The 14,725-nt window shown below is 40.7% G+C and overlaps 1 protein-coding gene across 21 annotated transcripts in view; it reads right to left on the bottom strand.

The window, feature by feature from the left end:
- ANKHD1 (ankyrin repeat and KH domain containing 1) overlaps positions 1-14,725 on the bottom strand; it is a 120,140-nt gene that overhangs the window by 17,188 nt on the left and 88,227 nt on the right. For 19 of the 21 annotated variants that reach the window (XM_074883934.1, XM_074883931.1, XM_074883933.1 and 16 more), the window contains 12 exons: positions 14,470-14,581; positions 13,512-13,657; positions 10,915-11,057; positions 9,905-10,118; positions 8,542-8,717; positions 7,714-7,876; positions 6,457-6,552; positions 6,046-6,162; positions 4,839-5,013; positions 4,027-4,480; positions 3,566-3,643; positions 1,323-1,469 (listed from right to left, as the gene is read on the bottom strand). In XM_074883934.1, the coding sequence (XP_074740035.1) occupies positions 1,323-1,469; positions 3,566-3,643; positions 4,027-4,480; positions 4,839-5,013; positions 6,046-6,162; positions 6,457-6,552; positions 7,714-7,876; positions 8,542-8,717; positions 9,905-10,118; positions 10,915-11,057; positions 13,512-13,657; positions 14,470-14,581 (2,021 nt within the window). Of the gene's footprint in view, positions 1-2; positions 669-1,322; positions 1,470-3,565; positions 3,644-4,026; positions 4,481-4,838; positions 5,014-6,045; positions 6,163-6,456; positions 6,553-7,713; positions 7,877-8,541; positions 8,718-9,212; positions 9,415-9,904; positions 10,119-10,914; positions 11,058-13,511; positions 13,658-14,469; positions 14,582-14,725 lie in introns of those variants that run through there. The other 2 variants (XM_074883943.1, XM_074883944.1) reach the window with 2 other exon arrangements.

Raw genomic sequence — 14,725 nt, forward strand, 5'->3', positions numbered from 1 at the left:
AGTCACCAAAAAGCTTTTTGGCAGGATACATGCTTCGAGCAGTCAGAGCATAGCAAACACCACTGCAGAACACTTTATAGAGACATTTTTTATGACACAAGGCCTGATTCCTCAGGGATGAGGAAAGGTTGGGTTTTGGATGCCATCTCTAGAACCCTACCACCTCTCCAGCAGAAAGAAGAGTAGACAATACCCAGCCAAGCAGTTGAGTTGAGCCTATGAGACTGAAGAGACCCAGGAGGAGCGATGGAGCAGCTCCAGAGTCAACGGCAGGGTCTGTGTGCAGCCTTGGAAAAGTCAGCTGCCTGTTGAACAGTTTCATGCCTGCTCAACTCACCCAGTGGTGGGCAGTCTGCAACCATACATTTAGCAAGGCCATGTCACAGCAGAGAACCCCATTTGCAAATGCAACAAAAGGCAGAGACCGAACCAATTCTAAGGGGTCAAATGCTTAAATTTTCAGATTAAACTGACTTTTTAACTTTTATTAAGAAGAGTCTGTGGCTTCCACTAATCTGAATGCATTAATTCCTCCATACAATTTCTTTGCACATAGCCTAATTCTCTAAAATAAGCATGTTTGGTCACTACCATTGCAGAACACAAAAGCAGGAGGGCATCATAAGTGCACCCAAAGCATCTGACACTTGTCTGTTCATGCTGTATTCCTTTTTGATAAAGGGAACAAAAGAAAGAAAGCCGTATTATCATTTCTAGTTACAAGCACTAGACATCATAAAGGTTACATAAAAGATACTGGGGTGTTAATGGCCATGTAATAAAAACCAGTACATTTTCAAAGGGAAAGTTTGCTTTATAGAAAATCTTTAAATCTAATTGCATCTCTAACACTCACTTTAAGGTGACAAAATTTTCCATGGAATCAGCAATCAAGGTCACTGCCCAAAGCACAACGAATTTTAGCCTTGAAGAGATCATCCACTCTTCCTTTACTAACATCCATCCTGCCTTTAGTTCATGTGCAAGCAATCATCTGCTGTAGGGGCTTTTCACTGCCATCTGCTCCCTCCCCCTTTATCTTGTCCCCATACGCTTTACTCCACTGAAGTCACAGGTAAAGAAAACCCTTGTGCCAAATAAAATGTTCATGTCATATTGAAATGAAGTTAGTGAGGAGTTACTACAAATTAGGACTGCAATTTGTTTTCACAGCACTACAAGAGTAAGATGGGTAGATTTTTTTATAAATTAATTATACAATTAAACAATTAAATAAGCTTGCTAGACATTCTATATTTGGGAATAATTTACAAGTTAAAAAGCTCCCAGACTGTTTTTAAACATAGAATTAAAGTCTTTACCTTCTAACCACTTCTTTCCAGCCTTCTTCTCTTTTCTGGCCTCTTTTTGGGCTAGTCAGATTCAGCTTTACATTTGGAGAGGTCAGAGGCAGGGAAACAGGCTTATAAGTAGTTGACAAAGAATTTGAATGACCTTCACCATCGAGTCTGGGAACACAAATGTACTGATTACAACTTACAGAATAAAATGACAGCATTACAGTAGACATTTCTGCAGCTTAAAACTACTAGCATGAACTGTTTTCAGTCTTATTTTCTACCTGAAACAACTGTTGGGTGACTTCATAGTTAGTTAGTCCACAGCCTATTCCCCTCCTCCAAAAAGTGGAGTGCTAAACTGAATGAAGTAATACCAGAAACACTAAGGACATCAGATTAAAATAGTTGATAATAGGTGGTACTTACGCACTTCCTGATCCTGTCTATATTGTGTTCTCCTTTTTGAACAGCTTTTTAAGAAAAGGTACTTTGGTAATAACGACTCTTTCTTACAAAATACTTGAAAATGTCAGTTTTTCAGCTCTTATTGTCACAGACTCCCTGGAAAGTGCTTCTACCTCTCACCCCGAATTTTATGAATGGGTAACTGATGCACAGATATTTGAGCACTTATATGTATTTAAGTGCCAGAGACATCAGTTTGGAAGCAGGTGCCCTAATATCATTACCTGTACTAATGTACCTGTAGCAATAGCCTAGTGATACAAACAAGGCAAAGTCTGGGTGAGAGAGAGAGAACAGGCAATCGCCAACTGACCTATGTGGAGGTGAAAAAAACCAGCACTGGGAGCTCACAAGTTCACCTGCAGCACTGAAACACAGGCAGCAGTCACTGAAAAACTAGCCTTATGTGATTTGACCTAGCTGGAAAATTTACAGAGGACCTCATGCTGCAGCTATCCTGCTAAGCATCATTCCTCCTCTTTACTATATGCAAGCTTTTATTCCCAATTCTTTACAGCATTTTATGTTCATTGTGTCTCCCTGCAGGCAAACTGCTTGTTTATAGTACACTTTAATACAAACTTCAGAGATGTATTCACATTTAAATAACCCAAGTGTACTGATTATATGAAAAGCAACGCTTAGACAATATGCCTTTTTAAATGGCAGCATTTTCTCTCTTTATCTTGGTAAGTTCTGGCTCTCTGATAATATACCTGCCCAAGGCATTTTGAAAGTTCTACGGAGAACTTTACTTGTCCTCAGATAACTGTAAGATTGAGGCAAAGAGAAAATGTGTATGAAAGAAAAGAACAAAGTCCATTGTGGAATATTGATTCCAGAGTAGACTTTAAAAGCTTTTTTCTTCTTTGTCAGAAAATGCCTAGGCATGTTTTCAGAAAAGCATCATTATGAAGTCTGAGTTTAAGTTTCAATTACGGTAGCCTTGTCATCAGCATGTCTCTGACTAAAGAAAGAGGAATTCAGGAAGAGCAAATTTAGAAATGATTTTCAGACAATGTCTGCCTAATGCAAGAGCCAAAGAGCACCTGCAGAAATTAATAAAATACGCTAGCCTTGTTTTGATTTTTATATATTGTCTTGTTTCTCAGGTGTACTTTATCTAACAGGAGCAGCATTTCTAACAAGGATTTAGAAGTATGCATTTAGTTAGTCCTGCTGTAGTGAACTGCACAGGATTCCAAGGCTTTTGTAGGAGATCTTAGGCAAAAGGTCCAAGGCAGAAACAACTTACATTCATAAAACAGAACATAAACAAAACCCCATTTCTAACATTCCTAATGGTAATCCAAAACAGACACCCCCCAACCACAAGAGCTGACAAATCCACTCATTCTGCACCTGACTTTAATCTGGGGAAAAAAGGAAAAGAAGAAAGAAAATCCCAACTCTCCTCCCACTCCCAGACAAGTGCCTCAATCAGTCTGGCAACAGCCACTTGCTGCCCTTTTTGATCCCATGATGTTTGTGTTCTTATTGAACCTGGGTTCTCAGTCAGCCAGATGTCCTGTGGACCAACCCCCATATCCTCTCCCCTCCCTTAATGCAGGAAAAGAATAGAAAAAAAGAAACCTATGGAGGGTCAGACTCATACTACTTCTATGTAAAAATAAGCAAAGACTACAGATTCAGATGGGATCTAAGCTTTTTGATTCAGACCAATGACCTATCCAGAAACTGATGTTACAGAAGTTATTAGCTCATTCCCTGACAACTGAATCATCTTCCAAACCGTTCATAAGGCTCCTGTACATTCAGAAGAACTCAGTGACTCTCACCTCTGGCTCGACAAGGTTAAATCAAACTGGCCATCAACCTGGCAGGTGAAGTGCTCAGAGTCATCAACTTCTTCCCTCCTTAAAACAGAAATTGCAGTTCAAATGAGTTAAAGATGAAACCATAAAACAACTGAGGTAATGAAACCACTTCTGTGGTTTAGATTACAAGCAAAGCTAGCACTTCCTTTTTAAATTCCCAGCATATTCACATTAAAATCTATTCTAATAAAGCTGACAATGCAACACGGATGCTTAAACAATGCAGAGAGAAAACTGGCTGTTTTGCTAAAGTAGTATTAAAAACTAGCTAGCAATGCCGAAAAAATCTTATCTTTAAAGAGACTACGTTCAATAAACTTTGGGAATGTACCAGCTGGTGTAAAGCTTAAGCTACAGAAAATTTACATTGGCATAGGCATAGGTTATTGTGAAACAATAGGGAAGCAATAAGGCAGCCTCACCTCGTTGGTGTTTTTGAAGCCGAGGTGCTCGTTTTCTCTTCCTGAGAGGGGATCAGCAGTGAGGCATAGCGCCGCTCAGAGGAATTTGTATCCATTGTGAAGTTCAACTCTTGGCTTTTACCTCCACTGCTACTTTCGCTATTGCAATCTGTGCTATCCAAGTTATCCGAATCACTATTCCCACTTGCACCACCACCTCTTGGCTCTCCGTTTATTTTATTTTTATCTGCTTTTTGCTGTGCTAGAGATATATGCTGATCTGGCAAAATTATCTGCATATTCTGAGGAGTCTCTTTTGTTTTATTTTTCTTATTTTTTCTATTTGTGCTGGGGGTAGTCACCACATTAGCTCTCTTCTTCCCAAAGGCATTTGTGAAAGTAGTTGAAGTCGCAGAAATTCCAATTGTAGTTGTTGTAGTTGCACTAGGGGGCTCTATAGGAACTTCTTGCTCCACTGAAAGAAAGAGAGTTGATATACGATCAAAACCCACAACACACAGAAATCAGTTCCCTGACTGAAGACACCACAGCTGAAGTTATGCTCCTCGCTGAGCTGTCAGACTATTTGCACCTCATTCAGCCCTAAATCCTCCAAGAGTGGGAACAAAGGGGGGTGAGAAGTGAACAAAGGTGGGGGGAGGGAAGTGAACAAAGGAGTTTTGCCAGGAACTCTGACTGCAGGGGGAAGAACCAGGGCAGAAGCTATACAACAACTTCCCAGTACCAGCCTTCAGAAAGATTCCCTTACCTAGATGCTTAAAAAAAGGCACCCCCCCACAACTACACTGTTCATAGAAATACTTGTACTTTACCTTCATCATCATTTTCTTCTTCATCATCATCTTCTTGCAGTTCAAGAGTTTCTTTAGGCTTGTTTTCTTCATCTTCTTCTTGTTTTCTTTTTTGTTCCTCTTTCTTCTTCTTTCTCTTTTCCTTTCTTTTCTCCCTTTTAGCTGCAAGAGCCTGTTTTCGGCTCTCCTCTCTTGACTATATAGGAGAAAAGGATTCAGATTTAAACAGTTTCACACAGACTAAATTATACTTATAATTCAGATTTTCCCTAGAAATCTGGGGGGAGGGAGAAAGGAGAGAGCACGATGAACTAGAATGACTATCATATAATGAATCATTATGCAGAAACTGGGCAGACCTTATGGCACAACAGGACTAGTTGGTCCCAAAACTTCTGAGACAACAAAGTAACAACCAAAACAGAGGTATTACAAAAAAATAATTTTACCAGAAAACCAGCAAAATCTCTCATCACCTCAGTCCTTTCTCAAAAAACATTTAGTAACCTCATCAAAATTTTTGCAGCAACCTTTGACTCAAAAAGATCTCCCAGAATATTTTACAGATAAAACTGCTATCATTTTAACCACTTTTTTTTAATGTATGGACTCAGTCAACTATGTTATAGTGTAGCTTTGTGCAGCAACTGATAGGTGTTTAACAAGTCAGCAACACGAAAAATTTAATAAACCAATATGGAACTTGTTTGCCAAAAATTCTAAGAGCCTCCATTAAGAGAGCTAACGAGTGCTTATGAAACATCTGCATTACTCTGGGACACTTCACAGTATTCTCAGCGAGGGAGAAGTCGATTTTCCCCACTCAACTCCATAAGCTCACCGGGCAGCTTGCAGGCAGGCTCTCCTTTGTAACACTGAGCAGACGTCTGTAAAACGCTTACGGACTGCGCCTTGCCCAATACATAACGTACCATGTATCACACCACCGAGACGGAAGACCTCCCTTATTCACACGTCATCAGCACTACCTAAGGTAACTATTCCCAAGTCCAAGCTTTCCTAAAAAGGACAACGGAGCAGCTGAAGCAGAAGCCAGTTCTAATTTGCCACCCTCAGTATACGCTTCACTTTTTGTATATCAGATGAAGGAAAGCACATAGAGTCACAGCATGAACTACTGCCCCAGGAGGCACCAAGAGGAAATACAGCCTATAGATGAATACATAGTTCAAACTGTTATGCTACATGACAGTAATTCTCTACTCACTTTTTCCAGGTCTAGCTCCTTCAGCAATATAGTTGCATTCTTATTTGCTTCTGCAGCCTGCTGGTCTTTAGCTTTCACAATTGTCTCCACACACTGGTGACACTTTTTCAACAGGTCCTGGAATGCAAACTTGTCTTACTACTTCCATAATAAATTAAAATTGAGGACTGAGGCTTGCTCTACAAACTTGATATTAGCTTCCCTGTATTCATAAACATACTAACTATTTCAACAGGACTAAAAAAAATAATCAGCATTTAAAAATCTGTGTTAAAAAGGAGACATGCACAAACCTCCAAATAAAATGTACATGAGCAAACATACACATTCGGTTTTTGAATACTTAAGGATTTCTCATGTATATTTTCACTGAAAATAAGGGACAGGGTCATCTCCTGAAGTTACACTCACCTTGTCAGTTATCGTCGCTATGTATCGCATGCATTCAATATCCGAAGGGAACTGGTTAACTTCTTTCACCAGGAACTGAACTACTTTCACATGCCCCTAAAATAGCAAAGAAAATTCTGATCTCTTGTATACAATTGTCAACGTTCATCGTAAGTTTGATACCTCTTAGTCCAATGCAAAAGACTAAAAATAAGCAAGAACATTTCTGGTAAGCTGCTGTTTAGGAAGAAAGGTAGTTAGTTTGCTCAGTGTTGACAGCATGTCTGCTGTTCTACATCATGGTGGCAAAGACAAGCTCTCCCACAAGTAATTTTTATTTTAAAATACAAGGACCAAACGAGGCCCAAGGGCAGAGTCAGCTGTTCATGTTTTTATTGACAGCCAAGAAGACCCCTCTTTAGACCCCACACGTCACCCCAACCCACTCTCTTGGCACTCACACTATGGAGCTAACTTGTTTTATTGGTTCAGTTACAAGGTATGTCTGGATCAGGGTACTAAGTCTCCTGAGTATTATCCTGGCAAATACATTCCTCTGCTGCTGGATCCATTCATTGATGGGGTACACTGTGCAACCACACAGAAGGTATCCAGCTGCTGCCTCTGAAGTTATTTGAAAGCAGTGGCATGCTCAGTATTGCTGTTTGTCAAAAAAGCTGTACACTTATTTGATATTTTGTCAAAGGCAAAGCAGCTACAGTTAATAAATTCCTCTGCTATAGCTGTGGCCCTTGCATTCAACAACATAACTGATGAAACCATCACAAAGCAATGTTCTTCCTGCCAAGAAAAAAAGGTGGTGACAAAAGAGCTGACTACACAAAGTGTCCAACTCAGCAACAAACTAGGAACAGAACAGGAGAAGTACAAAGGAATCAGGACAATTTATTACAGACTGGTATCTTGTTAATCTCAAAAGCAGGACTGAAACAAGCAGTATAATCTGCAGAAATTGAAAGGGGACTATGGTAATCTCAAAACAGTGAAATCTCAAACATAGAAGTTTTTGGACAGTGTATAATTGGAAATAATAAAGTTAAAATGGTTTATGGAAAAAAGTTTTTCACCTCTCAAAACTTAAATCTGTGTGAGTTACACAGATTATGATTAGTTTGAAGCAGGCATTTCATCAAAATAGTAATTTTGATGTGTAATGTTTGATTCTTCCAAAACCAAGCATTCAGATTTAAGGCCAAATGAGAAATTCTGTTTTAAAAACATTTAGCATTGAAACATAAAATTAAGTTGGTCTCCTACCTTGCGAAATGCTGACATAAGAGGTGTAATTTTCCGATTATCTGCAGCATCCACATCTGCTCCTGCTTGCACAAGCAACTGAACCACATCATAGTGACCACCATTAGCTGCCAACCACAGAGGCGTGTTTCCTTTCTTGTTACGAACATCAATATGTGCTCCTCTAAAAAAGTACAAGTGTAATTGAGTATGAGTAAAGGTGGAAGTCAGGAAGTAAGATCACAAAAGATCAGAGAACAATTGGATATAGAATTACTGAAATCTGGTAGCTAGGGAAATTCTGTCCCTGAAATCTGTCGTTTAAGTTGCAATGTAGTGATACAGGGATTATTTCAACCTCCCTTACAGAAACAAACCCTCACCTAATGCAGCCTACTGCACCACAGCTATGCAACTACTGACCATGAGTGCTTTGAATAATCATTAATGCGGTGACTACCCACAGGATGAAGGCAGCCCCTTGAGATTTTAGCAGCACACAGGGTTATGCTTGAAGAGATCAAGAGCTACTTCCTGTCTTTGCCCCTCAAGCGACAGTGGGGAAACACTCACGTGGGAATTGCTGAATTAAGACACAAGCCAACAGAGCTGCCAAGCCAGATGCTGTTTGCTTACCTCTGGGCCCAGCTACCTGCTTATCTTAACGCTGGAGTAGCAGGACATTCCAGGATAACACTGGAGAGTAGGGAACAGATACAACGTCCTGCTTCCAAAGCTTCCAATTCCCTTTGCTCTCAGATGCACAAGGCAATGTAAACAAGGGCACCCTTGTGACAGAGGAATACAGCTACAGAACAAATGTGCCACTAATGAGAAGAAATAATTTACCGATTAATCAGGAGCTCACAGAACTTGTAGTGACCCTTGTCTGCTGCAATTGTTAAAGCTGTATCTCTTGAGGAAGGCACAGGTGGAGCATTAACATCTGCTCCTTTATCAAGGAGAACCCTTCCAACCTCTGCATATCCTCCTGAAGCCGCTTCCATCAGAGGTGTGAGACCAGTCTGTGCCAAGAGAGTAAGTTACACAGTGTGAAATGTGAACAATATACTTCAGATAAGATACAATGATTTCTACGCAGGGAAATCAGATTTTTTTTATTTAGCTGCTTATATTTAGCGTAGGAGCCTAACTTCAAACAGTCTCTTTCTCAAAAAAACCCAACCAAAACCCCAAACAAAACAAAAAACACCCCAAAACCCAAATACTCTTGGGCTTTGATTTATACAAACTCAAGCAAACTCCTGACTAAGTACCACCAGATACCTGTCTCAACAGCAAAAACAAAGTTTACAACAGAATCTCTAAAACAGAGGTTAGAACAGATCCAAATGAAGACTCAAGTGTTTCTATGAAAATGCTCAGAAACTGGCTTTATAGCTTTTCTCTAGCCTCCCTTAGCACCGAGACTGATCTGGGTCCAGCTTAGTTGCCAGGCTAGACTGTTAAATAAACTTATACTAGCTGCTAACATGCCCAACTGACCATTTGAGAGCTGGCTTTTATCCATATCCCCTTTTCTCCAGCCACAGTCATTCCAGAAGCAGGCGGGGTAGACAGACACAGCAATTATTTCAGCAGCCTTAGGAGTTACCAAAAATTCCTTTGTGCTGGGGAAATCAGTCTGGCTGTCTACACAAGCTTTAAGCTTGCTTTATGGCAGGAGACACAAAGCTGTCCCAGAGTACCAAAGGATGGGACCTGTGGAGCATTTCAGAGGCACAGAAAGTCACAGTACTGAAGCCACGGGTTCTACAGCAACGTAAAAGCTTTACAAAGTTTGATTGCACTACTTTGGTTGTAGACAAGAAATCTGTTCTATATGAGAATCACTATAAGCAACACTATTCTCTTCCTGCCCGGACTTCACTCATATGTAAAAATATGTATATCTATCTGTTCTGTTAATGAGCATCATGTCAAGCTTAAACCTGAGAAGTATCTCTACTACAGAACAAGAGTCAATCTAAGCTTCACTATGATCTCAGAACAACCAGTCAGCTTTTCCCTAACGCAAAAAATTCATCATCATTCTGCTTTTATTTTTTTTTTTTTAAAGCCAAACTTATTTCAGATCATTTAAAAAATCCTCTGAGCCCAGAGAGGCTCAGGAAAATCTGAAGAAACCTGATGACTCAGAGAAATCACCTGTTAGAAATAAGCCATAAGGAAAGGCGATTCACACACTTACCTTTGCCCTGTGCTCGACATTGGCCTTCCTGTCCAAAAGCAGACTGACCACCTCTGCTCGGCCCTGGAAACAGGCCAGGGTGAGGGCTGTATTCCGGTTGGTCTCAATTTGGGCGTTAATGTCAGAACCCATATCGAGCAACAGCTTCACGGCAGGTACATGGCCATTCATAGCAGCCAGCATCAGAGGAGAAATACCTAGCTTACTCCCGGTCCTAAAGGGAAAGAAACAAAACTGCAGTTCCCAGAACCAAAGGAATGCTCTGGGAAATGTATCTAAGAGGAACAAAACATTTTGTTGTAAGCCAGAAAGGAACATGTAACATATACAAATATAGACACTGACCTAAAATACTAGCATTTTTAATTGATTAGGAGAAACCAGAGTAGCTACATGCAATAGACAATTGCAATTTATAAACAAGAAAAATACATTTCAGCTTTTAGACATGCAGATGGCTGAAGCACACATAAGCCTTAAACTACATATACTAAAATCAAGGCTGCATCAGATTCATTCAGAAAAAAAAAGCTTCTAGTACAGCTGCAGTTTGAGCTTTCTCTAGTGACAGAATATAGGTAAGTTTTCTTAAGAGGAAAAAAGAGGAGGCTTAAGAGACACAGCTCTCTAAATTTGTTGCTCTTTCTGAAAAAGACATCTGCAAACAAACACATAGAGCTGCCTTGATTGTGTTGGCTGGTTCCTTTACCTGGTTCTATTGGAAATAGTTTGACTTCTAGATCCCAGAATGGTGGGAAAGGGAAAGGGAAGGAATAGGTCTGCAAACTACAGTAATCCCTTAAAATTTGGGTATAAAGGAGATGAAGTTTGTGGTAGTTAAAGGCAATTTAAAAGCACTAAGATAACATGAACATAAAGGATAACATCAATGCAGAAAGGCTGCAAGGCGGTCTGAAAGTACTAGAGATTCCAACCTATGCCTCAGTACACAGCCAGCAACGGAGTGTCTGTGCTGTGCTGCACTTCATCTGGTGTACGTAGTATATTACCTTGAATTAATTTCTGCCCCAGCATTGAGAAGAATCTTGATGATATTAACATAGCCACCAGATGCAGCAAGGCTTAATGGCGTATAATCAGACACATTCCTATGTTCTTTATTTGCTCCCCGGGCCAACAGCAAATCAACAACCTGGAAAGACAGCATGTGTATTACAAGACATGTTGTGGCCTTTGCTATTATTCAGAAAGTGAATCAAACCTTCCAGTATGCTACCAGTTTCCACTGTCAATAGGTAAGTTTCTGCAGGAAAACCTCTATCCTCTTTTGCTTTACTTTTACATATGCGTTGTACAGACTTAACAACTGATGAATACATCAGCTAATCTGCGTGGGTTGTAGCAGTGCAGCACTTGTCTTCCAGAAGAATTATTTTACCTAATAAAAAATGCAAAGCTCTAAAGCGAAGCTCTTCCTGTGAATCTTAAGTTTGCAAACAAGTGATTTATCCCACTCCCATAATGTCTCACACTGTTTGAGCGTCTCTTTCAGAAACTCCCACAACTTAAATTCAAATGACACTTGAGCCAAGTTTGACCATCTGTATTATATGGTCTTTCCAACAAAACACATGGTAAAAATCAGACCGACTGATGTTAATGGAACAAGCATGAGGAAGGACTTCTCTCCTCTATCAGAAGCTGCTGAAGAGACATAAAAGGGGGAAAAACTAAAACATTTCTATTGATGTACTGCACTTCAGTGGGCCTGTGCTGTGTTTGAGTGGCAGGGTTTTTGATAGTGGGGGAGAGGGCTACAGCAGTGGCCCCCTGTGAGAATCTTCTCTAAAGTTTCCCTGGTCCCAGTCAGACCTGCCTCTGGCTAAGGTCAAGCAACGGTGGCTGCGCCTCTGCGATAACATATTTAAGAAGGGGAACAGGAGAGGGGGTTGGAGACTTTGAGGATGAGTCATGAGAAGGACACCTCTGTGAACACCGAGGTCAGTAGAAGGAAGGAGGAGGAAGGAGGGGAGGTGTGCTGGAGCAGAGACCCCTCCTGTATCCCATGGTGGGACAGCAGGGCCGCCACCCTGACACCCGTGGAGATCACCAGCCTGTGAAGGACCCCCCAGGACTATGTGGGGAAAAGAAGCCCCCGCTGCTGTAATTTGGCGCTGGGAGGATTGCAACACATGGAGGTGACCCACACCAGAACATCTCGAGAAGAATGCATCTTGTAAGGAGGACTCATGACGGAGAAAGTTTGTGGAGGGCTGTCTCCCATGAAAGGTGACCACACTGGAGCTGGGGAGGGGGAGAGTGCCTGCCCGCCCCCCTCCCCCCCCCCTTTTCAGGAAGGAGCACCAGACTGACTGCACCCCCCATCCCCTGCCCCTGTGCTGCTGCGGGAGGAGGTAGGAATATTGAGAACAAAACTGAGCCTGGGAAGAAGGGAGGGGTGGGGGGAGGTGGTTTTTTAAAGATATGATGATGCTTTCTCACTGTCCCATTCTGTCTGTTAAGTGTCACTGTTGTTAGTGTTTTGAATTCAAGTGATGTCTTTCTTCTTCCCCTAACGAGCCTGTCTTTTGCCTGTGACCATAACAGCAGAACTACATCTCTCTGTCCTTATCTCCATTCCTGAGCCTTTTGATTAATTTTCTCCTTCCCAGTGCAGAGGGGGAAGGGGTGAGTGAAGGGCTGTGTGGTGCTCAGTTGCCCTCTGGGCTCAAACCAGGACAGGGCCTCATTTTACTACCAACATAGGCTAGGTGATTTTCAAATAAGCCAGAAAAAGGCTGTCTCACAAGTTACTAAACCAGAAACATAAGAGATAGATTCTGGCATAAGGGAAAAAAAATAAAGAGGAAGAACAAATACTTGAGTAGTTCAGTGAGTAACACTATCACAGGCCACACTGATCTCTACTTTTATTTGTGAGCAGCACTTCTACTGTTAAAGATCTGCAATTCAAAAGTCAAAGTGGAAACTTTCCAATTTTGGCCAACAGTTTTAATCCTTATTTAATCCTTCCAAAATTTACCACTCCCATATCTGGCACAGAGTCCTTTGCCATTTCCATGCCATCTTCTAAGCTAGTATGCCCATGACTAAAGTAGGAAGGGTTTAACAAATCTTATTCGGAACAAAAAAAAAAAAAAAAGCTGAGAGAAAACCAAAACATCTTTGGAAGACTAGTATAACGTGCCCTGCACCGCACCTGCCTTATCAGCCCTGCACATTGCCACTAAACCGTGTACTGCCAATGCAAAATTCCAGTTTCTGTCCTTGTGTGCCTGCACCGGCTGTTTGAGTTTTGAGGATGCATTAGGGAAGTATTCCATGAATGAAGTTATTCACTGAACATCTCTACCTCCCTCACAAAAGTACTTATCTTGCAAGGATACTGAAAAATGACCACAAGTTATAACAACTATTAGCTAATAAAACTGAAAGAGCCAAGGGAGAGAAGAATAAATTCCCCTTCCTCTTGGAAGAAGAAAAGGCCTTAAATTAGCTGCAGTTATACAGGGTAAAACCTTCCAAAAAAAGGATGATTTATTACATCATCAACAAAAACATCCACTGTACTAAAAACTACCTACAAAAAACAATTTAAACCCATTGAGGACAAATATGTCTGTACCTCTTGGCGTCCACCAGAGCATGCCAATGAGAGCGGAGTATCCTTTGTGCGCTCAGACTGTGCTTCTATATCCCCACCTTTGTCTAGAAGAATTTCCACTACACCAACATGTCCAGCAGTTGCAGCCAGAATCAAAGGTGTGAAACCTAGTAACAAGAGATCATGTTAAAAGCAACCTTGAGAATCTCAATGCACAAAAGGTTTAATTCACAATGACTTCTACTGATCAGACATGTCTTCCTCAGACTGGGGGTATCCCGGTATAAAGCCACAATCTCAGACACTTTCCTAGCTCTCTTCTGACCTTGATCTGATTCTAGTCAAATATAATTAAAAGCTCTTCAAAAGAAATCTAAATAGTACTTGGACTGATCAGCTTGTATTAAGTTCTGACCAACTCATCTCTTCAGAGAAGTCACAGTCTTCCACTTAATTCCTATTTAATAAAGCTCCAACAAGTGAACACGTCTGTGCTGTGCATGTTGCTTATTTCCAGTGGTCAATGTAAGTTCCAAGGAGAGTGGCATGGTGGTTTTTTTTCCTCTCAGCTCTAAAGATTTGAGATTTTGCTGAACTCCACTATTGGAAATACAATAAACAATCTGGCAACTACTCACCACTAGCTTTGTCAGCCCAGATTTGATATTTACCCCCATTAACTGCTCTATCTAGCACGCTAAGGTCTTTTTTAGAGGGTGAATTATAAGGAGAAAAGTGCTTCGCATTTCAAATCTACTTAAGATAGTGCTCATATGCACTTCCTTTCAAAAATACAGATAAAAGGCATGCAGTGTCCTGGCTTTATACGGCTGATATTTTTACATGAAGTGCAAGAATAAGATTCTACATTTTTACAAGCTTTGGTAATTTTCTGAAGCAAAGAATCCCAAATCTCAGTTTGAAATTCTCTGTTTCAAGTTGTAGTTCATGGTCAAACTGTTTTACTGTTTTAGCTTACCCTTCTTGTCTCGGTGTTCAATATTGGCACCGCGTGCTATCAGTACAGATACAAGTTCTTCATGACCTCCCGCACATGCAAGGGTCAGAGCAGTGTCATGATTACTTTCAGTCTTCATGGTTGGGAATAAAAAGAAGCAGATATTCAGAAATTAAAAATACATTAAGAGAATGGTAACATTTTACAGACACTACTAGATTAAATCTTTTCCTTTCAGAATTTATCAGAAAGCAAATCCACTCAAAACCAATTGCAA

Source organism: Strix uralensis, chromosome 14 (genome assembly GCF_047716275.1).
Source record: "Strix uralensis isolate ZFMK-TIS-50842 chromosome 14, bStrUra1, whole genome shotgun sequence".
NCBI lineage: Eukaryota > Metazoa > Chordata > Aves > Strigiformes > Strigidae > Strix > Strix uralensis.